Source organism: Acinonyx jubatus, chromosome D1, assembly GCF_027475565.1.
Source record: "Acinonyx jubatus isolate Ajub_Pintada_27869175 chromosome D1, VMU_Ajub_asm_v1.0, whole genome shotgun sequence".
Taxonomy (NCBI): domain Eukaryota; kingdom Metazoa; phylum Chordata; class Mammalia; order Carnivora; family Felidae; genus Acinonyx; species Acinonyx jubatus.
In genome coordinates, this window is record NC_069390.1 from 81810306 (window position 1) to 81837422 (window position 27117).

A 27117-nucleotide genomic window follows, 5' to 3' on the forward strand; every position below is an offset into this window, starting at 1 on the left:
GGGAGAGAGAGCGAGTTTCAAAAGCACAAAGGTTTTATTGGGGCCTAGGGGCAGTTGGTGAGGTAATGGCTGTGGCCTCAGCCGATTGGCTGGGGAAGGGTCGTGGCCTTGGCCGATTGGCTGGGGAAGGGTCGGAGTCCTGTTACGCAGTCACTGGGCGTGTTTTGATCAGGAAGTTTGAATGGGTGAGCGGGAGGTTACTCAAGGGGAGGAGGCACGGTCTGAGGTTTCTGCGATTTTCCCGGAAAAGGGGTCATGTTGGGGACATAGTCACTCGAGGTGGAGGACACAGAACAAGATGGAGTCGGCTGGCATAGGCCCGCCCTTTCACTATGTGTCCTTTATTTATTTGTTTGTTTTTTTGTTTATTTATTGAAAGTGCACAAGCAGGGGAGGGGCAGAGAGACAGGGAGAGAGAGAATCCCAAGTAGGCTCTGCCTGGTTTCTGTCATTTTTGCATTGCAGCCTAGAAACATCCTTGGGGTAGTAACCTGAGTCCATTGTAGAGTTCATCTCCTTGTTTCATGTATCTCAGAGATCATTATTCCATGCTGTCTTGTATATAGTGTCTTAAAAATCTTTATTTCATGTTTGTCCAGTTTTTCATTGTTTTACCCAAGAGGAAAAGTCAATCCCTTTTACTCCATTTTGCCAGAAGTGAAATTCCTCAATGTCTACAATTAGTTTTGAAAAGCAACAGTCAGATTTGGTAGGTGAATAAAATGTGAAAATAGGAGGGTAGATATGGGGTGCAACATATATAATAATACAATGTTAATGGTAGAATCTGAGTTTGAGTAAGTGATAGGTCACTATACAATTATTTCAACTTCTGATGTTTGAAATTTATTTTCTTTAAGTTGGGGGCAGGGGAAGTTATGCCCTAGATTTGGATAGATCTGGCCCATCCACTGTGTATCCTGTGGCGGTTACTTGTGCAAATCATTTTTCACTGTGAGGAAGTTCTGCAGGCAGGTGAGATTGGAAGGTCAATCTGAGTAGCCGGAACATTTTTCTGCCTATCTTCTGAGGAGGAAGATCTTGGAGATAAAGATGAGTGACAACTTAGTCCTCCTCCATATCCATTTCCACCAGGCAATCTGCCAGTCTAGCAAGTGAATGAAAAGAAGGGGAGATATGGGGAAACAACAATATGGCAAATCAGAGAGCATAGCTTAGAAAGTCCTATAAAAGGAAGAGTATGTATAGACTGCAATGTTTCTGCTGCCCTTCTTATAGAAAATTATAATATGTCTGGCCCCTTGATGCCTGGGGCTGAGCTTTTTTTTTTTTTTCAGTGTAAACTGCCTTTAAATAAATATTTCCAATGGGGGTCCTGAAATGGCTTTGGGGGCCTGTTTTAGGTGGTCAAATTCAGAGTTCCCATTCACATAATGCAATCTCTGAGTCTCCTTAATGGTTTGCCAAATGAAGGAAATAAAAGTACAAGTGTAAGAAGCCAGCAGTGTTTTGGGTAGCCATCTGAGAGTCTGCATGAGCTGATCCAAAGGCTGGTTGATCTTATGTCTGTTTATCTTAATGAAGTAACAGTCCTGGTGTATTAATGAGCTTATAAACAAATATAACAATGCTTCTGCTTAAAGATTTTCTAAAGGCTTATATGAGACAGGGCAGCACAAAGCCAGGACCATCATTCCATGTTAATCTGCAGATTCAAAACAATCTCAATCAAACTCTCAGAAGTTGTGTGAATGTGTGGTTGTAAAACTGACAAGTTATTTCTAAAAATCACATGGAAATACAAAGGACAAAGGATAATCAAGGTAATGTAATTTTGAAGAACAAACCCAAATAACTCTTGTAGATATCAAGGTCTATTATAAAGCAGTACTTGTTTAGGCAATAATTTGGTAGTATAAGGATAGACATTCTGACCAATGGAACAAAATAGAATCAAGAATGAGATATGTGAGTATATGACCACCTGACTTATGATATTAGCATCACTCAGTACAGTGGGGAAAATAATATTCTTTTAATACATGTTGCTGAGATAGTCAGACATCCCAGACTTTGATTCTGGAGTTCTCTCTTGTTCAGCAAGAAAGCAGACACAGAATTGAATACAGGAGAGGCTAATGTCTGAGAGGAGACAAGAGCCCTGATTAAGAGTTCTTGTTTCTCATTTCTTAGGATCAGAAGGCTTACAAATATGGACGTTCAAAAAGAGACAATAAAACAATGATCACTAACTCATGCATGTGAGAGAAAAGGGGGTTTCAAAGGTAAGTGGTATTAGGGGTTTAGGTAAATTCAAAACAAAACTCCAGCGCCCAGCAGATGGTTGTTTATAGCAGGCATCATGTCTGTTTATCTCAACTTCTCTAGGGGATAAGACAGAGCATGCTACCTCAGAGTTAACAAGGTTTTTGTTGTTGTTGTTGTTGTTTGTTTTTGTTTTTGTTTTTTACTAATTAGCTCTGGGAAGTTTGGCCAGCTGCAGCAGTGTTTTGCCCTGTTTGCCTATTTTTGGACGCCTTAATCCTGTGGATGCTTTGTTCTATGCTACGGGTGCTTTTTGCCCTGTGACCACTTTCTGCTCTAAGCCTTGTTAACCCATTGGTGCAAGCTCAGGGAATTCTTGAACTTATTCCCCACATATGTGGAGAGTTTGGGCCTGCAAATCAGAGACAGATCCTTACTATACCTCTCATAATAAACAATAACAACAACAAAATGCCATTCTGGATGGATTGCAGACTCAATCTGAAAATCAGCCAGTAAAGCACTTAGAAGCATACACTGGAGAACAGCTTCATGACCTTAAAATAGAGAAAATTCCAAAAGATTACATAAGATTTTTAAAAAGGAAAACAAGCAAAACATGTTAATTTAAATTATATGATAATTAATAACTTTTGTTTGTAAAAAAAATTCCATTAAGAGTGTGAAAAGATAACACAGATGTGCAATACACATATCTGAAAAAGAGCTAATATCCAGATTATCAATTGGAGGAAATACAGATGACCCTTAAAAAATGGGCAAATATCATGAAAAACTCTTCATAAGAGAATATCCAGTTGCTGATAGACATAAGAAAGTATCATACTCATTAGTAATCAGAAAACAAACAAACAAACAAAACATCTGAACTACCATAATGGTTGAGATGGGGAGAAAAAAAAGCCCTACAAGAATAGGAAGATAGGAAACATCTTGTCTAGGACAGACTTGAGAATTAAAAAACTGAAGAAGAGAGCCAAGCGAGGAGAGGTCAGATCTTTTTCTAAAGATTCCAGTGACACCTGACCTTGCAAGTAGGGGCTTGCCCTGGCTGCACCTCACTATCCTTGGAGACTCAATTTTCCTGCATTCTAAACATACCTCCACACTGTCAAGCAAATTATCTCACCAGGCCATTGCAGGCAACACAGCAGGACTTTTTGATATTCTATTGTGGACCTAATTGTCCTGGCACCATGTATTGAAAAGCCTGTTCTTTTCCTCACTATATTGAGTGACGCCTTTATCATAAATTAGGTAGCCACACATGTCATTTTTGACTATTTTGTTCTATTAGTCAGATTGTCTATCTTTACACCAATAATATATTTAATACACCAGAATTACTTTATAATAGATCTTGAAATCTGCAAAAGTAAGTTTTTCATCTCCTGGGGGCTAGGTGGGGGATGTAGAGAGGTATGATTATTCATATTTCCCCCAATAGTTAGGCAGGGGGCCTTTCAACAAGCAGTCAGACAGGGAAAACATTGAAGCCTGTGTAGCATGCTAAAGATCAGATACCTTTGATATGAAAGATCAGAGCTTTCTTTTTCACATGTCAAGTGACCTCCACTGATACGTGGTCCAGCGTGTTGACTGATTTTCCCAAGAATGTTGCCCTCTCTCACCACTCTGCTCAGTGGTCCCAATGGACAATTATTTAACCTAGAATAACTCAATATGCACTCACCAAATACTGCCTAAACATGATCACTTTGCTAAGATGTGTATGTGTGGGAAGGGGAAAAGCTGTTAAATGCTACCTTCCTTAAAGTGGTGGGGGTCTACAGAAATAAACTACCTTCCCTAAAGAGCTTGTGGTCTAGAGAATTAAACTAGATTAATGCATCAAACATCTAAATAATCCAAAACAGGTTATAATTTATATAAAAAACAATAGTTTATAGAAAACAATATAGGAATTCAAAGAAAGGTGTAATCAATGAGAGTAATTACCAGTTTCCTTAGATTGGTCTTGAAGCATGGGAAATATCACTGAAAATCCAGCCATTGCTGTGGTTACAGCATCTTAATCTCTGGATAACCTCACATAATCTTGCCCAGAAGTCACTGTGATTCTCTACTAATAGAGGAAAATGCTGAGTGATGAGTAATGGACCACAGCATAGTCCTACAGGAACCCACCTGCTCATCCCATAAGAATATTATATTCAACCATATCTTTCCCCAGCTCTCAACCCACAATTCTATACTGTTCCTGTGCAGGGTTGAAGTGGGTAAGCCTTTGCTAGCATTTGCTGGCAGCATGGCAGAGTAGACTCATTAGTCATAGCTCATCTGCTCTGAGGTACTCTTTGGTTTAGTGTGAAAATCTCATGCAGTGAAGAAAGACCAGAACACACCTATCCAGTGTCTCTATCACCCTTGACATTGTCCTAGGCACAAGTTCTTGGGAGAACAATGTCACCTATAATGAGGATCTCATGGAATTTCCTGCTGAGGGGAGATGTCACAGTGGAAGCAGAACTTGGTACGCATGATTTTAATGTTCATTTCAAAGACAGCCAAAACCATACTCCACACCAATAACTGAGCTAGAACTAAATTCAAGACTCTGGATTCTTATCAAACAGACTTCATTCAAAAACTGCAATTAAATTCTTTCCGGGTGAAAAGAAAGAACAAGTTTGAGATTAGTCTGGATTTGTGGCCAAAGAAAAAGTGTTCACCCACTGAATTACCTAGGCACTAGATATGCATCAGTAGGAACTTAGAATTCAAGATAAATACAATTTCATGTGCGTACACACAAGGAATAAATGACCTTGAGAGTATATCCAAGGGTGGGTTGGATATGTTTTAGTTGCAAAATAGGAGTAGGAGAAGCATAAAAGTGCGTTTAGGATAATTATGGTCTAAGAAAATGGGTGTGGATGTTTTCTCCTTGAGCTCTCCCCGCAGCTTGTGCACCTTCTGCTAGCCTCTGGGACGCTGTTGTCCAGGGGTGATCTGTCCCTTCTCTGACAATTTGAAAACATGTTAGGGCGGGCCAACATGGCAAAGTAGGGGGATCCATACTTCCCTCATCTCTCAAACAATGAAGTGCTGAAGCCAAAGGACTTTGAACCCCAAAAGTCTGGGAGGAAAAGAGACTGAATCTATCAGGAAAAAAATGGGACAACTTGAGAAATGATAGGTGGGTGATTGTGAACTGGGGGAGATAAAATGGGCCACATAGGCATGGAGGGGAGGGATCCCTTTCTTTGGAGAGACAAGGGGAAGAGAAAGAGTGACTGGGGAAGTGTAGGAATGTATCTGGACAAGAGAAAATACTGGGACTGGGACTGGGACTGAGAGGGATCCTATCTCTAAATGGGGGGTTTTATTCACACTGGGGCCAACTCTCTGTTCCTGCACTTGTGGAGGAGGGGAGCCAGCTCCGGGTTCATTGGTAGAACAGGGGCACAGTCTGCAGTAGGAGAAATTGGGACCCTCCCCAGAGGGCTGCCATGATAGAACAAAGCCTGCCTGTGTCCCCTACACCTAGGCAAAGCAGTAAGGACAGTGGTCCAGTGGCAGCAGGAAAAGGCTGTCCTCCCTGAAGTGTGGTGGCAGAGACAAAGCCAGCCTGGACTGCATATCGAGCCACACAGAAAGGCGCTTCCCCAGTGCCAGAGTGCAGTTGTTTAACATAGTATTAGAAGTCCTAGTATCAGTAATCAGACAACAAAAGGAAATCAAAGGCATCAAAATTGGCAAAGATGAAATCAAGCTTTCACTTTTTGCAGATGACATGATGTTATACATGGAAAACCCAAAAAACTCCACCAAAGTCTACTAGAACTGATACATGAATTCAGCAAAGTCACAGGATACAAAATCAATGTACAGAATAGTTGCATTCTTATACACTAATAATGAAGCAACAGAAAGACAAATAAAGAATTGATCCTATTCACAACTACACCAAGAATCATAAAATACCTAGGAATAAACCTAACCAAAGATGTAAAAGATCTGTATGCTGAAAACTATAGAAAGCTTATGAAGGAAATTGAAGAAGATACAAAGAAATGGAAAAACATTCCGTGCTCATGGATTGAAAGAATAAATATGGTTAAAATGTCAATACTACCCAAAGCTATCTACACATTCAATGCAATCCCAATCAAAACTACACCAGCATTCTTCTCAAAGCTAAAACAAGCAATCCTAAAATCTGTATGGAACCACAAAAGACCCCGAATAGCCAAAGTAATATTGAAGAAGACCAAAGCTGGAAGCATCATAATCCCAGACTTTAGCCTCTACTACAAAGCTGTGATCATCAAAACAGCATGGTATTGGCACAAAAACAGACACATAGACCAATGGAATAGAATGGAGATTCCAGAATTGGACCCACAAAAGTATGGCCAACTAATCTTTGACAAAGCAGGAAAGAATATCCAATGGAAAAATACAGTCTCTTTAACAAATGGTGCTGGGAAAACTGGACAGCAACATGCAGAAGAATGAAACTAGACCACTTTCTTACACCATTCACAAAAATAAACTCAAAATGGATGAAGGACCTGAATGTGAGACAGGAAACCATCAAAACCCTAGAGGAGAAAGCATGTAACAACCTCTTTGACCTCAGCCACAGCAATTTCTTACTTGACATATCTCCAAAGTCAAGGGAATTAAAAGCAAAAATGAACCATTGAGACCTCATGAAGATAAAAAGCTTCTGCACTGCAAAGAGAACAATCAACAAAACTAAAAGGCAACCAATGGAATGGGAAAAGATATTTGCAAATGACATATCGAACAAAGGGCTAGTGTCCAAAATCTATAAAGAACTCACCAAACTCCATACCCAAAAAATAAATAATCCAGTGAAGAAATGGCATCTCTAAAGAAGACATCCAGATGGCCAACAGACACATGAAAAGATGCTCAACGTCACTCCTCATCTGGGAAGTAAAAATCAAAACCACACTGAGATATCACCTCATGCCAATCATAGTGGCTAAAATGAACAAGTCAGGAGACTACAGATGCTGGAGATGATGTGGAGGACCGGAACCCTCTTGCACTGTTGGTGGGAATGCAAACTGGTGCAGCTTCTCTGGAAAACAGTGTGGAGGTTCCTCAAAACATTAAAAATCAATCTACCCTATGACCCAGCAATAGCATTGCTAGGAATTTACCCAAGGGATACAGGAGTGCTGATGCATAGGAACACTTGTACCCCCAATGTTTATAGGAGCACTTTTAACAATTGCCAAATTATGGAAAGAGCCTAAATGTCCATCAACTGATGAATGGATAAAGAAATTGTGATTTATATACACAATGGAAGACTACGTGGCAATGAGAAAGAATGAAATATGGCCTTCTGTAGCAACATGGATGGAACTAGAGAGTGTTATGCTAAGTGAAATAAGTCATACAGAGAAGGACAGATTCCATATGTTTTCACTCTTATGTGGATCCTGAGAAACTTAACAGAAGACCATGGGGTGGAGGAAGAGAAAAAAATTTAGAGAGTGAGGGACGCAAACCATAAGAGACTCTTAAAAACTGAGAACAATCTGAGGGTTGATGGGGGGTAGGAGGGATGGGAGGGTGGGTGATGGGTATTGAGGAGGGCACCTGCTGGGATGAGCACTGGGTGTTGTATAGAAACCAACATGACAATAAATTTCATATTAAAAAATAAAAATAAGAAAACCAGTGTAGAGGCTCAGATAGGCAGAATTTGCTTTTTTAAAATAACTGAACTGAGATATGAGTAATTAGAAAAAAAATTACACCAGTACTTTTCTACTTTGTGATCATCAAAGAGCATCTGTTAAACTTCTGGTTATATGGGATCTCCTCAGAAGTACTGATAAAGGACAATTTCTCGAGTACTTTAAAATATCCCATAGGCTCATGAAGTTGGCAGGAGGCAGTTCAGTCATCTCCTAGACAATGTGGAAGTGGGGGCAAGATGGCCAGAATTAGATTGTTATGGAATCTTAACCTCAATGCCGTGAATGTAGAAATATAAATACTACTTCTCATTATGGAAATAGCGAAGGGTCTGTGCAAGACAGGACCTAGTAACCTGGATGTCTTCATGAGGTCACTAAGTACTTTTAGTAATCAAGCAATAAATCCCTCCACCCTCTATATTAATTATTGTGCAAATCCAATGCTTATCTGGCAACACTTTGGTGAATTCCCAAGAACTATGTTACATTCATTACTTCCGCCTTTGCTTTCCTCTTCCCTCAGAATGCTTCTTCTCTGCAGTTTATCTATATTTTTAATGTCTTTGCTCCTCTCTGTCCTCTCACCTAATGAACATGGAATTTAATATCCTCAATGTGGCATTTAACTTGCTTTTTCCAAAACACGAATACACAAGCTAATTACGTGCAGAGAATTTTATTGAGGATTTGAGAGTCTCAGAGGAGGGTTACAACATAGCCAAAGCAACAAACAAACTAACTAAATTACTTATTTAATAAGTAATGCTGTGCATTATACATTCTTGTACGTAACAGTCCTGTCGTCATTTCTTTTGCAAAGAATTTCATGCTAGACTTGGGTTTGTTTCAAACCCAGCTGTCTTCCCACATTCTTGAATCTTCTCAAATTCATTTTAAGTAAAAGACTGAACATGTATATTCTAATTAAAAATCTAGAAAAATAACAAAAAAGTAATTCTTACATAAGTTAAAAGGTAGGAGCTATTGAACATAAAATCAGAAATTAATCATGTAAAGAAAAACAGAAAAAATCAGTTATAATTAATAAATCAACAAATAAACCATTGTCCATTGAGAAAGAGTAGAAGCACATATATAAAAACAAGTGACTAGGGATAAATAATCAATTAAATGGAAGAAATATTAAAATTGACTATTTGTACATCATTACAAAAGAAAAAGTGAAATGGATAATTTCCCAGGAAATTATAGGTCCCAAAAATTTATCCCAGTAGAGATAGAAAGTTTAATCAGATTAATTGTAATTAAATAAACACTGAAAGTTATCCATATTCTAAACTTCCAGACTCAAGAAAGTACCAGGCCCCAATGGTTTCATAGGTGAGTTTCACTAAGCTTCAAAGAACAGATAGTTCCAATGCTAAATAATTTTTTGCAAACGAATGAAGATGAATTAAATACTTAAATTATTTATGAAATGAGTATAACTTTGGTATAAAGCTGACAAAAATATAAGGGAAGGAAAATTATAGACTGATATTATGTACAGATATTGATAAAAAATCCTAAATAAAATATTAAAGAAAATAACCCAATAACAGTATTTGCTTCAAGATCTAAACTAAAAGGTTCATTTGCTATAAGATTATCCTAAGTAAATAATTTTATTATTTTTAAATAAATTTTGTTGGCACATGTATCCGTACATAATTTTAACAATGATATATCTAAAGATGGTATGATTTACAAACAGATTTAAATATAACAAATCTAATGCATTCTCTTTTGTTCTCTCTCGAAGTTTCTGTCATGGTAGATAGTTTATCACAGTAGTTAGTAATCTCAGTCCTACTATACTACCTCTGTGACCTTAGAAATTGTGACCTTTACTTGTCTTTCAGAAGACTTTGTTTTCTCATCTGCTAAAATGGTGCCAATAATAGCTATACCTTCTGGAGTTGCTGTAATAATCCAATGAATAATGTATATAAAGAATACAGAATAGAGCTTTCCAGGTGATAAGAACTCAGTAAATTCTTATTTGTCTATCAGTCACCATTTAATATATTCCAAAGCTTTAAGACCAGCCTTTGGCTACAATGTTCCCTGGTCCAAACTTCCTCCCCCCCAGAGTTTTTCAAAAACTTGCCATAAAGTCTATCAAAGTACCAAAGTCAGCACAGAGCCCACTTCAGATCCTATGTACCCCCCCACCCCTCCCCTACATGTGCTTTCTCTCAAAAATAAGATAAACATTGGGTAACTTGGTGACTCAATACGTTAGACATCTGACTTTGGCTCAGGTAATGATCTTGCAGTTCATAGTCCTGCATTGAGCTCTGTGCTAACAGCACAGAACCTGGAGCCTGTCTCGAGTTCTGTGTCTCCCTCTCTCTCTGTCCTTCCCTCACTCATGCTCTATCTTTCTCTCTCAAAAATAAGCATTAAAAAAAAACAATAAAACAAACATTTAAAAAATAAAGAATAAAAAATCAATACCCTTAAAAAGAAGGTATTGAATATTTAAATATAATCTGCCTCTCCACTCAGCAATGGCTAAAACCTTTGCAACTTGTCTCTGTCTAAATAATTCCTGTTTAAAAATATCCAAGCTTTAATGAAATAGAGCATCTTGAATAATAATATTTAATATGATATTCTAGTGTAAATTTAAGTTTACTTTATAATGTACTGTTAGGAATCCAAATGTCTTTATTTTTAGAACCAAAACAAGGCAGGGGATTTCTTGCCTCTCATTTTTCCATTATTAACCTTGCTTTATGACCCTTTCTTCCCTGGCCTATGAAATTGTCTCACTTTCCTGCACATTTCTTATCTTTGAACTTGTCTGTCCCAGGTGTAGATCAGAGCATTCCCCATCATCTCTCTGATTTGTTGTAAAACCTAAAATGAAAGAATCATCCTTCCCCCAGCCATCTCTCTATCCTAGGGAGAGGGTATGCCACTGGGCCAGGATAAAAAGTACTGGCACCCCAGGGCATCCCTCTGTATGTCTGTGGTTCCTGCAGTGCTTCCTCTTTTCCACTGTCCTTCCAGAAGCCAGGATTTCTAGGGAAAGCACTTGTCCATGATATCCACAGAGTTCACAATCCTTCCTACCACACACACACACACACACACACACACACACACACACCCTTTTGCTCCTTTCAATTGATTCTACTATCAAGAATGAGTGATGTCTCCAAATGGGCTCTTATCTTTGACAACAGTATGTACTTCATGGAAAACTAATACATTTTGTTTCATTTGACTCATTAAAAAACACCACACTTTTAGTGGATACACAGGGAAGGAGTTATTACTCATCTTAACAGATGAGCAAAGTGATACTTAAGAAAGATAATGGGGATGGTTTCAGACTACAAGACTAATTATCCACAGAACTGAAACCAAGAAACTAGGTCTTTCTTCTAACTTGAAAATAAATGTAAATGTCAACATTCTGGCTCTTAACACCCAAAAGTCTGAGGTGTCCTTTAGGCTTCTTGAATTTGTACTAGTGGGCGTGATTCTCACACACAGAATTTACAGGAGCCTGCAGTGGGAAATGGATATTGCTCTCTTCTTGGAGGGGAAAGGACACTGTTTGAGGTGAGATGGTATTCTTCTGAGCATCCTGAAGTCATGAGCAACACAGCATACATAAGTTTGCCTGGGACTGTTTACACCCATTATCTGATGCAAAAGTTTCATAGGTCTCCCTTTGACTCTCAGAATTTACCTAGTTTGAGCATGAATACCTAATTAATAACCAATATCATATGACAGTTTTTAAACCAGTCATGAGACCTCTTGGTTAAAGCTTCCTTTGGTCCAAATAAAACCAATAATGGTCTAAGAATTTACTTTCTTGCCTCAAACATAAGCCAGCTTCTGACCCAGTTCTTGATGGAATCTGTACTTGGGGATCCAGTCTTCCCCCTGTTCTACCAAGCAAACAAGCCTGTCTGCCCAGAGTCACATTCAGAAGCTCCTGCTATGGAGTCACTGGTGCTGACACTCTGGATATAATTTTGCTCTATGTGGAAATATTCTAATCATCACCTGTGTTCAGGTTTTCTGTAAGTGAATTAAAAAATTTCAGGTGTATAGTTTATGGCTAGAGCATGTTGCTAATTGAAAGGCCCCATATAGATGAAGACTGATGGCTTTGCTCTGTGATACAAACTGGCAGGCTCCATCTTGTAGCCAGTCTCAGCATGTAGCCACTCATCGCTAAAATGAGGTCTTTGGATTCCCTCATCTAGTCTCCAGGACCAATTTTGAGTGCAACGCAAATTCTAGAGTTCTGTCAGTTGTAGCTTCATGTCTATAGATTAAACATGAGTGGCTCACCATGTGACCTTGTGCCTGTACCTGAAAACATGACTGTCGCTCAGTTTATGAGCCCCAGTCTGTACCCTAGTCCTAATTCCCATAGCTGGGTTTGTGCCCTAAACCCTGTTTAGTTAATGTCCTAATGCTTCAGAGTTCTTCTAGTCTGAGGAGATCAGCCCCTCCTGAGAACTGAGCTCTTCATTCCAGGCTAGTATCTGAAGGTCCCGCTCCATATGGAGAGAACTTCTTGATGCCAATGGCTTGTACCTCAGGTGTTCCCAACCACACTGTGTACTATATCTTGCTTTGCTCTTCTACTTGGCCTGACTTCTGGAAGTCACATGGCCCACAATTGTCATATCCGCTTGGACATTGTTTTGCTCAGCCAGGTGAAATCTCCATCTGTATCAGCAACTGACCACTTCTCACCTGAGTGGGAGAGTCATTTTATAATATCTTACTGGACCTTCCTCTAAGTCTTGCTCTACATAGTGAATCACAAGGTAAGTTCTAATCAAACAGGATAGCTAGATAAAGTATACTTGCCTCAGTAGGTGTTGGACAGTTATCATGGAGGTTCTATGGAATTACACATGACCCAAGAGCTCTTGAAATGCTCCAGTCCTCAACTTACCTTTAAGACATTCTGACCTTTTTTTTTTTTTTTCTATGAAAAATGAGATGAATAGACTGCCTGGAGACATAATGAGAGTCTGGAATTATTTATATTGTAAGACCTTGCATTTTCTCCTTATTCTATATCTTAAAAGTCACGTGTTTAATCTCAGAGAAGTTGTTAGGTTCACTGATCATCCACACAAGAAAAGCATCCATTAAGAATGAATAATGGAGCATGGGCTTGTATGAATGACAGAAGACAATATACGAATTGATGTTTGACAAAACTCTAATGACAACTCTACTAACAGGTCATCAAAATTAGCATCTTCTTCACAAATATTGCAAATTGTCCAGTGAAAGGAGGAAGTCTTGTTTGAATTCTACGTAGAAAACAATTTCACACTAGAATAAACAAGGATAGATTAAAAATGACAAATGCATTACACTATTCAGTTTCTAACTAAGTTATGACATAAAGATAGGAAGGAAGGGAGGTAGGAAGACAATTAATTCCATCAATGACTGAAGCATGCCCTCTTTAGCAAAATGAGAAGAAGAGGTCTGGTAATGAAAAGGTAATACTGAAGAATGTTATACTGAAATGACCAATGCTACAGACTTCCAACATACAGACATAAGCCAGTTCAGTTCTACTCAGTGAGCAGAGGAAAGAGAAAAGCTGCAGGAAAACATTAAGAGAAGGGAAGATATATTAGCCACCGGGGTGGGGGGTGATTGTAAAAATATAGATAAAAACTATAAAAACACATAGTTATTCTTCCATGAAAACAACACATTTCTCCACAAACTTGTTAGTTTCTTGCTTTATCTTTCTGTGCAGCATCTTAAAAAAGCGTTTGGATTTCAGGATCAAAGAAAGAGCAGGAAGATATACATTTTTCTCAAAAATAAGATTGAGTTGTTTCTATTTCTCTCTGCTTGATGGTTGTACATTCTACATTTCTGCTAAACTACTCAAAAGACAAAAAGTAAGATTTTTGTCCCAAGATGATTGGATTTTTATCACTTTAAACCCATAGTGGTAAATATAAAAACTTCCTTGCCATTGAAAATTGAAATTATATTGGCTTCACAGAATACCGGATATACTAAAATTGTGACATGTAACTGGTAACAATGGGGAAAAGTCAAATGGTTTTCTGGGAAGTGGAAGATTAGCTACTAAGCCAGGATGGCTTTACTGTATAAGTGCCCTACAGAGATGGTAACACAAAGCAGAAGCATGATGGATACGATGATTCTTGAAGGATAGGGTATTCCTTGGAAAGTTCTCAGGATTCTTTGGTACATTAGAGTCTCTATTCCTCTGATGTTCTGTAATCTATTTTTTTAATGTTCATTTATTTATTTTCAGAGAGATACAGAAAAAGAGAGATAATGTGAACAAGGGAGGAGCACAAAGAGGGAGAGACAGAGAACCCCAAGCAGGCCTCACACTCAGCGTGGAGTCTGACGCCGGCCTTGATCTCAGGACTGTAAGATCATGACCTGAGCTGAAGCCAAGAGTCAAAAACTTAACCTACTGAGCCACCCAGGTGCCCCTGATGCTCTGTAATCTAATGGTCTTATTTATCTCTTTGTTTCCAGGGATACACCAGGGATGTGCTCTAAGAATTAGTGATGTCTTTGGTCACTGTTAAGGGCCTATTTGAGCATACATTACCACAATATTTTGAATGATTTTAAGGATTATGTCAATTGCTGGTCTAATTCACAAGGACATTTCTAAACAGGGAAAATGAAATTTATTAATCCAAGCAAAGGACATTTTTATTGACAAGTGATATTAAAGTAGGTTTTGTTTATGTGAACTAGATTTTAGATTCTGTCTTCCACAGGGCCAGAGACGTCACTGGTCTAATATACCAGTGTATATCAACACTAGCCCTGTGTCTGCTCATGGCAGACCCTCAATAAATGATTATTATAACCTATAAAGTATAAGCCATCTACTTTCCTTGCCACCTTTCATTCATGCTGATCTCGAGGGCCAATTAAAAAATGACAGGACTCAGACTGAAGCTTCTCCTGAAGGAATTGAGGTCAGTGAGAACAAAGGGTCAACATAAGCCGAGGTCATTTTATGTGGCATGGTTTTGGGTGGGGATTCATATTCCCACTAAGCTGAGGAAAGAAAAGCTTCTCCACTGGAGAGTCCCACTGAGCAAAAATGGGCCCAAGTGAGGACTGAGCATGTGGTATGAAAGTGAGAGCAGATCATTTAATGGGATGTCTGAACAGCTCAAAGTTACCAGATACAAGCCAAATAATACACAAAGAAAAATCAAGAGTATGACAACTGTTGCACTTTAACTTAATTAAAAATCAGTCTTTTAAATGTTATATTTGATTTGCTTTATTTACACATTGAAAGCTTATAGTTACCAGAGAGGAAAGACTTGTAAATGTATAATGTGCAGTTAACAGATGAACCCTTAAACAATACTGACTAAAGAAGCCTCACTTCTGGCCCTAAGAGAGTTAAATGGTACCAAACTTGACCTCCTGTCTCCACAGTGGGAAAATTGAACAATATGTGTGAAATAACAGTTTTTCCCATGTTAGAGAACACAAGGTACAGAGCTATGATGCCTGAGAGGAGATATTTTCTCTGAACTCCCTTCCTACCTGTGGCACAAGGTGTGGGAAACCCAGCAGAGTACAACTGTCTCATAGAAGGAAGAAGAAGCAATTGGAGTCCAGGGAGACTGAGGCTACTGGAATTTTCAGGGCAATCACATATGGGACAACAACAGGAAACCTGACAAAACTGAAGGATACAAAATCTATTGGAAACCACACTTGATTACATTTCAGGCAATTTGCTGGAGAAAAATAATAAAAAGAAAATCTTAGAAAAATCAGGGCACAAAACCCACCTCATTTTATAAAGGGAGAAAATATTAAAATGTTTGCAGACTGCCAGTAGAAACAATGAAAGCACAAAGATAATGAACGTGGATATTTAAAATACTAAAAGGGAAAAATAGTGTGTTGGGTTTTTGTTTTGTTTTGTTTAAATATATATAATATATATAATATATATGTTATTATATATTATATATAATATATATTATATATAATATATATTATATATTATATAATATATATATTAAGTTTCTCTTTTGAGTTTTTCTTCAGCTGTTGGTTGTTCAGTAGTATTGTGTAATTTCTACATATTTATGAACTTTCTAGCTTTCCTCCTGTTATTCATGTGAGAAGTATTAAATATTTGCAAAACATTAACCTGATAAGGGGTTAATATCCCCAATATATAAGGAAATAATCATATATTTGATTATTAATACATATAATAATATATGTTATATTATATATATAATCAATATAAAAATAATAATCAATATATATGATTAATTAATGGGGAGGAGCTGAATAGCAATTTTCCAAATAAGGTACACAAAGGGCCAGCAGGTACCTGAGAAGATACTTAACATCACTAATTATCAGAGAGATGCAAATCTTAACCACAAAGAGACATCACCTGACACCTGTTTGAATAGCTATCATCCAAAAGACAAGAGACAAGTAGTTGGCAAGGATGTAGAGAAAAGAAAAGCCTTGGGCACTATAGGAATATAAAGTTGGTACAGCCATTATGGAAAGCACTTCTGAAGTATCTAAAAAAATTAAAAATAAAACTACCATAAGGTTCAGCTATCCTGTTCTGGGTATATATATGAAGGAAATGAAATCAGGGTATTGAAGAGATCTCTTCAGTCCCATGTCCAAAGCCTATATATAGGATATAGATATTATAGTTAATAATACTGTATTATATAATTGAAAGTTGCTAACAGAGTACATCTTAAATATTCTTATCATACACACACACACACACACTCACACAAATAATGAATACATGAAGTGAGGGAAGTGTTAACTAACCCTACTGTCTTTTTGCTATATGTAAGTTTATCAAATCAATACTTTGTACACTTTAAACTTACAGAATGTAATATGTTTATTATATCTGACTACATCTGGAAAAATGTATAAGGGGAAGTGAAAAAACGCTGTCAGTCTTAGGACACTGGTGAAACCTCATTGCAGCTAGAAGAAAGGAACAGAAAAAGAAATAACATCAACCTTGGAAGTTGGGAGAAATATGTGCCAGGATCAGAACTACATCAGGTAAGAGGTAGGATCACCTCACATCCAAGGATACCCTCCCAAGATCTAGGGACATAGTACCTACCTATGGCTGAGATATGACTTAGATCAATAGAATTCCCCAGACTCCATCAAGGTAAGAATCATGGTGAATTCCAAGAGACAGATCCTCTCTGTGACTGATGCAAAGGGAATATTTATGGATATGGATGCAGCAGTCACTAGGAAAAAATATCCAATCTAACCCTTACCTTAAACTCTAGATATCTCTAGAAGAATTTAATATTGTTATGTTCTGAGGGTAACCATAGAAACAACAAACTTCAAATCCATTTCATTACAAAATTAGATTTACTCGGGGCGCCTGGGTGGCTGTCGGTTAAGCGGCCGACTTCGGCTTAGGTCATGATCTCGCGGTCCGTGAGTTTGAGCCCCGCGTCGGGCTCTGTGCTGACAGCTCAGAGCCTGGAGCCTGTTTTCACTTCTGTGTCTCCCTCTCTCTGACCCTCCCCCGTTCATGCTCTGTCTCTCTCTGTCTCAAAAATAAATAAAAACATTTAAAAAAATTCAAAATTAGATTTACTCAAACATTTGCCTAGTAGGCAAAATGGTGTGCCAACTTTTATGTATAGAACTATTTATTTATTTATTTATTTATTTAATTTTAAGTATCTACTGTGCTATACAAGATGCATAGCTTCCACAAGAACACCACAGGGAAGATGGAACAACAAGCAAAAATACATTTTTTAAGAATCAAATTATGGGCACTGGGGTGGCTTAGTTAGTTAAGCCTCTGACTCTTGATTTCGGCTCAGGTCATGATCTCATGGTTCGTTGTATAGAGCCCCAGTACGTCTCTGTGATGACAGCAGGGAGTCTGCTTGGGATTCTCTCTCTCCCTCTCCGTCTTTCTCTCCCTCTGCCCCTCCCCTACTCATGTGCACATGCTCTCTCTCTCTCTCAAAAAAAAAAAGAAAGAAAAAGAAAAGAAAAGAATCAAAGTTATATTTAGAGACTGAGATATGAAACAGATGTTAGTACTATCAGAGGGGAAATTATACAGATAGCTTCATTGATTAATTTCATCAATATGGGAGTACAAAATAATACCAATACTATTCAAATTCTTTCTTAAAATAAAGGAAGGGAACATTTCCCCAACTCATTATATGAAGCCAGCATTACAATAATATTACAACCAAATAAAGTTATTATAAACAAGAAAAATATAGAAAGATATCCTTCATGAAATTAACATGAAAGTCTAACACAATATTAGTGAATTAAATACAGTAGACACACATGCATAAATATACAAAGAAATGTAATTAATTATGTAAAATTTGGATTTATCTAAGCAATGTCAATGTGGTTTAACATTCATTAATCAATCAATATAATTCACCACATTAACCAAGTAAAAGAAAAAACAGCTATCCCAATGGAAAAAAAAATAAAAGAATTTCACAAATTTCTACATCTATTCATGATAAAATTCTTAGATAACTATGTATAGAAGAGATTTTCTAAAATTGATAAAGGGTAGAACAAGGAAATAAAAAACAAACAAACAAACAAACAAACAACAACAACAAACCCCTGTATCTGATATCCTACTTATCTGTGAAAACCTATGACTGGGAAAAAGGCAAGAATGTAACCTCTACCTCTTTTTTTAAACATTTATTAACATGTTACTGAAACTCCTACCCTGTCTTTTAGGTCAAATAAGAGAAATACAAGATTATAGGTTAGAAATTAAGAAGTAAACTCTATTTAAGGAATATCTTATTGTTTTAATAGAGAAGAAGATCTATTAAAGAGACTACTGGAATCTAGTATTAATAAGTCCCGGGAGATGCTTATCCTCCTGGGAAGAGGAATCCCTGCCTGGGATTAGCTTGGAATACAGAGGCACATGTCACATACCCTAGCCAGATCAAGTACCAAAGATGGTATTAAGGTCTAAGGCTACTGTCCTCCTTTCCAGTCACCTACAGGAGGAAAAATAAATTCCATTCACACACTCCACTAGTTCTAAGTACCTGTATTACAGAGGAAAATGAATCAAGGCACAGAGTTTCCCAAAAGGGGAAGAATTAATCTGTTTGCATTTGACTTTGGAAAAACAAGTAAAATTCCTCCCGGGAGAGTACCTTTACTACACATTGTAGTATTAACAAGCAAATCTGGGTAATTGAGCATGAATCAGGGTATGGCTGTAACAATGTCAACCAAGGTCAGGAACATAACTACCCAAAAGGATTAGAGGTAACAGTGCCCAGCACTCACACAGAATAGGAATAGTACCTGTTTTCACCAGACATTTGCTATAGTGTACAGGAAGGTCTTGTCTCAGTAGTAGAAAATAATTATCTCTACACTGAACAGAGCTTCAGTCCAGACTAAGAAAAGTTAAAAGTAGGACACAAAGGACCAGACTGATTCCAAGTAACATAACAGCATCCCAGAACAAAGCCCAATAATATATACAGGAATGTAAAAATAATCCAGCACCTAACAAGGTAAAATTAACAATGGCATCAAGTAAAAAGTTACCTGGTATACAAAGAAGCAGGAATATATGATCCAAGATGAGAAAAATCCATTGAAATCAACCAAAAAGTGCAATAGGTGTTAGAATTAGTAAACATGACCACTGAAACAACTATTGCATCTGTATTCTATATTTTTAAAAAATGTAAATAGAGACATAAAAGATAAAAAGACTCAAATCAAACTTGTAAAAATAAAAAATTGTATAAAATGCAAAACATACTGGATTATGAATAATAGCAAATAGGTATCACAGAAGTAAAGATTGGTGTACATAAAAATTGCAAAGAGAAAAAAGAGAATTCATATATATTTAAATTGTATATAATATTGTATTCATATGGAACAGAATATCATGAGGTTTGAGACAACTTCAACTATTCTATTGTATGTGTAGTTTAAGTCCTTTACAGATATGAGAGGTAAGAGGGGAACAAAAACAATATTTGAATAAATGATGAAAATTTGTTTTCAAATTTGATGAAAACTATAAAGTCACACATCCAAATTCAATAAAACCCAAGAACAACAACAAGACTAAAATGCACCAAGGTGCAACATCGTCATATTGCTCAAAACCGGTGACGAAGAGAAAGTATCAAAAGCAGCTAAAGAAAAAAGACAGTTTATATGCAATGGAGCAAATATAGAATGACGACAGATTTCTGGTCAGACATAAAGCTTGTGAGGAAACGTGGGTCAACATCTTAAAAGTACTGAAATGTCAAGTTTGTCAACTTTGAATACTATATCCAGTGAAAATAACTTTCTGAGAAAAAGGCAAAACAATGTGTTAAACAAATCTAATAATAGAGGGGGTGCCTGCGTGGCTCAGTTGGTTAAGCATCCAACTCTTGATTTTACCTCAGGTCATGATCTCCTGGGTTCATGAGATCAAACCAAGTCAGGCTCTGTGCTGACAGTGCAGCGGCTGCTTGGGTTTCTCTCTCTCTTCCCCTCCACCTGCTTCGCCCCTGAATGAGGTCTCTCTCTCTCTCTCTCTCTCCCTCAAAATAAATAAATGAACATTAAAATATCTAATAATAATAATAGTAGTAGCAACAGTAGTAGTAATCATTCAGTTGAATTACTGACTTGCATTATAAGAAAGATTAAATATTGGCAAAATATTGAGCCTGGGTGCCTCAGTCGGTTAAGCATCCAACTTCGGCTCAGGACATGATCTCACAGTTTGTGCATCCAAGCCCTGCATCGGGCTCTGTGCTGACAGGTCAGAGTCTGGAGCCTGCTTTGGATTCTGTGTCTCCTTTTCTCTCTGCCCCTCCCCCACTTGTGCGTTCTCTCTCTCTCTCTCTCTCTCTCAAAAATAAATAAATGTATAAAGAAATTAAATAGTGGCAAAATAAAAAATGATACTTGCTGGCATCTAAATAAATAAATCTAAACAAATAAATAAAAAATTTAATATAGAAATAAAGGAATTAAAAGCCCTGGCAGAGATTGCTAAATTGGATAAAAATATCAAAACCCACTAGTATGCTGCCTAGCAGAAACCCATTTTAAAAATAAAGACACAGATAATTTTTTAACTTTTTTAAAAAATATGAAATTTATTGTCAAACTGGTTTCCATACAATGCCCAGTGCTCATCCCAACAGTTGCCCTCTTCAATATCCATCACCCACCCTCCCTTCCCTCTCACCCCCCCATCAACCCACAGTTTATTCTCAGTTTTTAAGAGTCTCTTATGGTTTGCCTCCCTCTCTCTCTAACATTTTTTCTCTTCCCCCACCCCATGGTCTTCTGTTAAGTTTTTCAGGATCCACATAAAAGCGAAAACATATGATATCTGTCTTTCTCTCTGTGACTTATTTCGCTTAGCATAACACTCTCCAGTTCCATCCATGTTGCTAAAAAAGACCATATTTCTTTCTTTCTCACTGCCACATAGTATTCCATTGTATATATAAACCACGACTTCTTTATCCATCCATCAATTGATGGACATTTAGGCTCTTTCCATAATTTGGCAATTGTTGAAAGTGCTCCTATAAACATTGGGGTACAAATGTCCCTATGCATCAGCACCCCTGTATCCCTTGGGAAAATTCCTAGCAGTGCTATTGCTGGGTTATAGGGTAGATCTACTTTTAATTTTTTGAGGAGCCTCCACATTGTTTTCCAGAGCGGCTGCACCAGTTTGCATTCCCACCAACAGTGCAAGAGGGTTCCTGTTTCTCCACATCCTCTCCAGCACCTATAGTCTCCTGATTTGTTCATTTTAGCCACTCTGACTGGTGTGAGGTGATATATGGCTAAGAGGCACATGAAAAGATGCTCAATGTCACTCCTTGTCAGGGAAATAGAAATCAAGACACAGATAAATTAAAAGCAAAAGTGCTAAAAAACATACCGTTCGAGAACTTGTCAAAAGAAGGCTGTAGTGACTATATCAATATGAGACAAGGTACATTTCAGAACAAAGAATATTGGGAGGAAATGTGTCCACAATAATGATAAGTTCATCAGGAGCACATAACAATTCTAAACACAGTTTTAAAATATCAAATGAATAAGAGTTAGACCTAATAACACAGTTATTACAAATATCAAACATATAAAATACAATAAAATATTCAAGGAAAAACTCTTAGAATTGCAAGGAGAAATTTAAAAATCCACAAGTTTAATCGTTTTTAATAACCATTTCTCAATAATTCATGGGACAAATATAGAGAGAATCAATGTAGATAGAGGAGATTTGAAAAATACTGTCAACCAACTTGACCTAATTGGCATTTATTGAATATTATGCCCAAGAAAGCACAGTAATCATTTCTTTTCAACTGTGCACAGAATATTTTCCAAGATTAGACCATGTTATTGGGCCCAAAAAATGTGAATCAATTTAAAAGAATCAAACTAATACATAAAATATGTTCTCTGCCCACAATGGAATTATATTAGAGATCAATAATAGAAATATCTCTTAAAAAGTTCCAATTATCTGGAAAATAAATAACACACTTATAAACAAGCACTCAAATCAAAGAAGAAATCAACACTGAAATTCAAAAATATACTTTGGCTGGAAGAAATTAAAATACAACATTAAATCCAAAATAAATTGAAGATAGGACTTGATGGCCTGATTTCAGAGGGAGAGAATATGGAAGCTCTGCATTCAGGACTCTTCTATAGCTCACTCTGTGTCTCTTTATTTGGCTGCCCCTGATCTATATGCTTTATAGTAAATTAATACTCATAATACAGTGTTTTCCTGAGTTTTATGTGCCATTCTCATGAATTACTGAACTTGAGGAAGGTTGTGGGGGCCTTCTGGGTTTGTAGCCAATTAGTCAGAGTGCAGGTGGCCTAGGGACCCCAAAGTTTGACTGGTATCTCAAGTGAAGGCAGTGTTGTGGAGAACAGACTTTAGCTTAGAGGTAATTAGTGTCATAATATTTTAGAAAAATCAGTCAGTGTAATTCATCATATTAACAGTCTAAAATAGAGAAACTATGTGATTATCTCAACTGATGCAGAAAAAAAAAGTTGATAAAATCCAACATCCATTTATAATGAAAACTCTCAGCTATCAACCTGGTAAAAAAATATCAATGAAAAACCTACTATAGTTAATGTCATACTTAGCAGCGAAGATTCAATACTTCCCTCAAAATTACTAACAAGAAAAAGACATATGGTCCTTATTTTGAACATTGGTTTAGAACCTTTAAACAGTTTAATAAGAAAATTAAATAACAGATATCCAGATTGAACAGAAATAACTGAAAATATTTTTCTCCACAGATTATGTGCTTACTTAAGTTAAAAAAGAAAGAAAGTCAAAAAACAAAAGAAAACCACATAGTAGAAATGATGAATGTATTTAGCAAGTTTGCAGGATACAAAATCCTTGTACAAAAATCAATTATACATATCACTCATATTATGCTTTCTAATATCATTCTCCAATAAAAGGACCCAGGGATTCCTGGAGAAATGGTTGATTCTAAGATTAGACAAGAAAGAGACTAGAGAATCATTGAGCACGCTATAGTGCCAGAACGTAAGAAAGTGCTAACAAGAACAACAAACCCACATTGATGAGAGGATGTCAATGAGACGTGGGAGCCAACTGAAAGTATACCTAATGGCCAAAGTTAAGCATAAAATATATATCCATGAATGCACACAATATAAATAAATGGTTGCATAAACAAATACACTGGTAAGATGAGACAATCCCCATGCAGAAGAATTCCAAAAAATTTATGTAGATACTCTGCCCTCAAGCAAGGATAGCATAACTCCCCAGTCCTTAAGTGTGGTCTGCACATAGTGACTTCCTTCTAAAAAGTTCATTATGGGAAGGGGAGGAATAAAGAGTAACTTTACAATGAAGAAACCTGACAAACTCTGTCCTAGTCAGGTGATCAAGGTGAATAATAACAGTGTCATATCATGTTGATAGGATGGATCTTTGATATGGTGTGATGAGGATGGCACTTTCCTTCTGTGATCATCTATCCTCCAGCCCCCCCCAAAAAAACAAAAAAACAAAACTAGAAACCCAGTCTAATCAGGAGAAAAACATCAGAGACATTTCACTTGAAAGACATTCTACAAAGCAACCAGTACTACTCAGAGCCAGGAAGAGACCAAGAAGACATGCTGCTAAAATGTGATGTGGTTTTCTGGATGGGATCCTGGAAGAGGAATAAGATAAGGTGGGGGGGGGGAACTAAGGGCATGTGAATAAACTATGGACTATAGTCATTAATAATGGATCTTTGTAGGTCCGTTAATTGTGACAAATGTACCATACTGATATAAGATATTTACAGTGAGGGAAATTGGGTGCTGATATATGGGAACTCTCTGTACTCTCTTCTCAACATTTTTTGTAAATCTAAAACTGTTCTAAAAAATAAAATCCACTTAAAAATATATATCTTTGACAACAGATGAATTATATTTTGTAATACTAATAAAGGATATTTTGGAGCTTAAGAATTTAAAAATACTATTTAGTAGAATAAGACAAAAATGTGAAATATTTAACAATAAATCAGGCATCTTTTGTAAACTACAAGGCTTTGAAAAGAGAAAAAGACCTACATAAGGGAGGAAATATACCTGTATAAGGGTCATGACTTAATATTATTACCAATTCTCCTCAAATTTATCTACAGATTAAGTGCAATTCCAAAGTCCCAGGAGTATTGTTTTAGAAATTGACAAAATAATTTAAAAAGTTTGTAAGGACATGCAAAGACCAAACTTGAAGGCCTAATACTACCTGATTCAAGACTGAATATTCTCTGTGAAAATGTCATCCACAATCAGAGGAGGTGGTTCATGTACTTGCACATGAACAGTTGCCAAGGGATTTAACTCAGGGTGAATCCATCATTAGCAGGGAGCAGGGTGCACAGCTGCAGAATCTTTGATGTGTTTATGCTTCAGGCTTTTCCTTCCTAAGCAATAATGATTTTTAATTTCTCATTTAAACAAGTCCAATGTCAGTTCCTCTGGTGCCTGCTAAGCCTCAAAGTATAAAATGTAGCTTCTCCCATCTCTCAGAGTCCTGCAGATCTTCAGGAAGATGGCAAGGAGACCTAGATCCATATAAACACTCATGTCCTTTCCATTGTTCCTTCTCATTAATGTCAGCTCATGATACATACACCCTGTTGTGTGTGTATATGTGCATGTGAGCATGTGCACATGCTGGTGGAAGAGAAAAAAGGGATACGACAACACTCCTCTCCTTTGAATATTCCAGTCCAGATAGCTACAGGAAAACAAATACCTGGCAGCTCCAGAAGAGATCAGGTGATAATTTGCTTGTGCTCTGTGGAGCAGACCCGCCTCTCCTTTCTCTATACCTACTTGCCCTCTGAGCTTTTTCTTCTGCATGTTTTGCATCTTCTTGGTTCTCAGAGATGACTTTCTGATTCATCTACCAGCCTACAAACTGTGACCATCTCCAAATGTGAACCTAGCATATATTTCCCTGAATATTTTATTTATCTAAATTATGCTTTAAACTTGAAACTTTAGCTTCTATCAAAACAGTTTATAATCTCAATGTTGTAAATGGCATGTTTTAACCATAATATGTTAAAATTTGAAGAGACTTCATAATCATGGTACAGCTACTATCCCAAACGCTTCATGCCAAACAAAAGAAAACTGAGGCTTGAGTCAATGAGTTTTTTCAAGACCACACAGATGATTGAGCAAAAGTATAATGAGAATTCAGGTCTCCTGGGTTCTAATTAAAGGTATCACCACTATATCCATCCTACAGTCTCAGGTTCTGTGACAGATCAAGCACCACCTCTGTTAAGTTGCCAAAACTTGGAAGCAGTAAGAAGGGTAAGAAACATATTGTACCCTTCCTTTCACACAGGTGCATATACATCGCTGCGTACAGGTGCATGCACACACACACACACACACACATTCATAGAGCCAGGTGATAAAATAAAAGCCATCTGTATGAATGAATACATCTGTGTTTTATATTGAAAATATGCTTTTAAAGAGTATTTTAGCTTCAGAGAATTGGTGGTTCATAAGGTCGCTACCAAGAGTAATGCTATGGGATACTGTGATTCTCATCTTAGATATGTCCTTTAATACATCTTACTCCCAGCTGCCCTCTCTGAGTCAGTCAGTCAGTCAGCCAAGGGTCCAAGCACTTAGAACACATGTTTGCTGGACTCTGAAACTCACACTCACCCTCTGCTTAAATCTCAAATCCATTGATTTTACAGCATAGGTCTTATTTTCCCCAAGTGCAGAGACTTTCCCTCCATTTCCTTTTCTTTAGCGCACTCCACACTGCACCTAGCCAAGTTATACACAACGAATGCCAGCCAGTTGGCTGGATATCAGGTTTGCCCATGGACTCTCTCTCCAGTCCCTTCCTGATCTTCATCTTCCCCCCACACTTTCATTTGCGTCAGCCCATCGGCACATATCTTGTCTCTTCAGGGTTAACTGTTCATAGTGATACTGGCCAGTGGCTCTCACAGGAGTTCTGCCTCTGTGTCCACAGAAACTGCCAGTATTGGCCTTTGGAGCTTTGGAGACATAATCCTGTGGTATTCATCCTTCAGGATGAGGCAGAAGGTAAAGGTTAATCCAGAAATAATGGGGTCAGATTCCTTCTGATGCAGATCCATCCCATCCCTCAGAGCTTTCTCTCTGTCTCTCAGCCTTCCCAGAATCTGAAAACCTGGCATCAGAGGGACAAGGCTGCTCTCCTCCATCCTCAATTATTCCCTAGGGTTCATTTCCCAAAGTCAGCTCTGAGCCATGAGTTTCAAATCCAGTCATTACACAGAAGCACCAAACTATATCACATACATCAACATTCCTCATTATATTTCCATCTATAAATATTGGAACAAATCATGCAACACATTTATTACATACATATAACACATTCTCCTCCCTCAGACTGTAATTAAATAATGATACCACAGAAGCTAGAGACGTTAGCATTCACCACCAGATAGTTTTCCCATCTGCTCTGGCACCAGCTCTGGGT

At 37.4% G+C, this 27117-nt stretch overlaps 1 protein-coding gene across 1 annotated transcript in view; it reads right to left on the reverse strand.

Moving 5' to 3' along the window:
- Positions 1–26836, reverse strand: part of LOC128311647 (uncharacterized) — a 32454-nt gene extending 5618 nt beyond the window's left edge. The window contains 1 exon segment of the mRNA XM_053202543.1: positions 26598–26836. Within this exon segment, the coding sequence (XP_053058518.1) occupies positions 26598–26836 (239 nt within the window).
- Between the last annotated feature and the right edge of the window lie 281 nt (positions 26837–27117).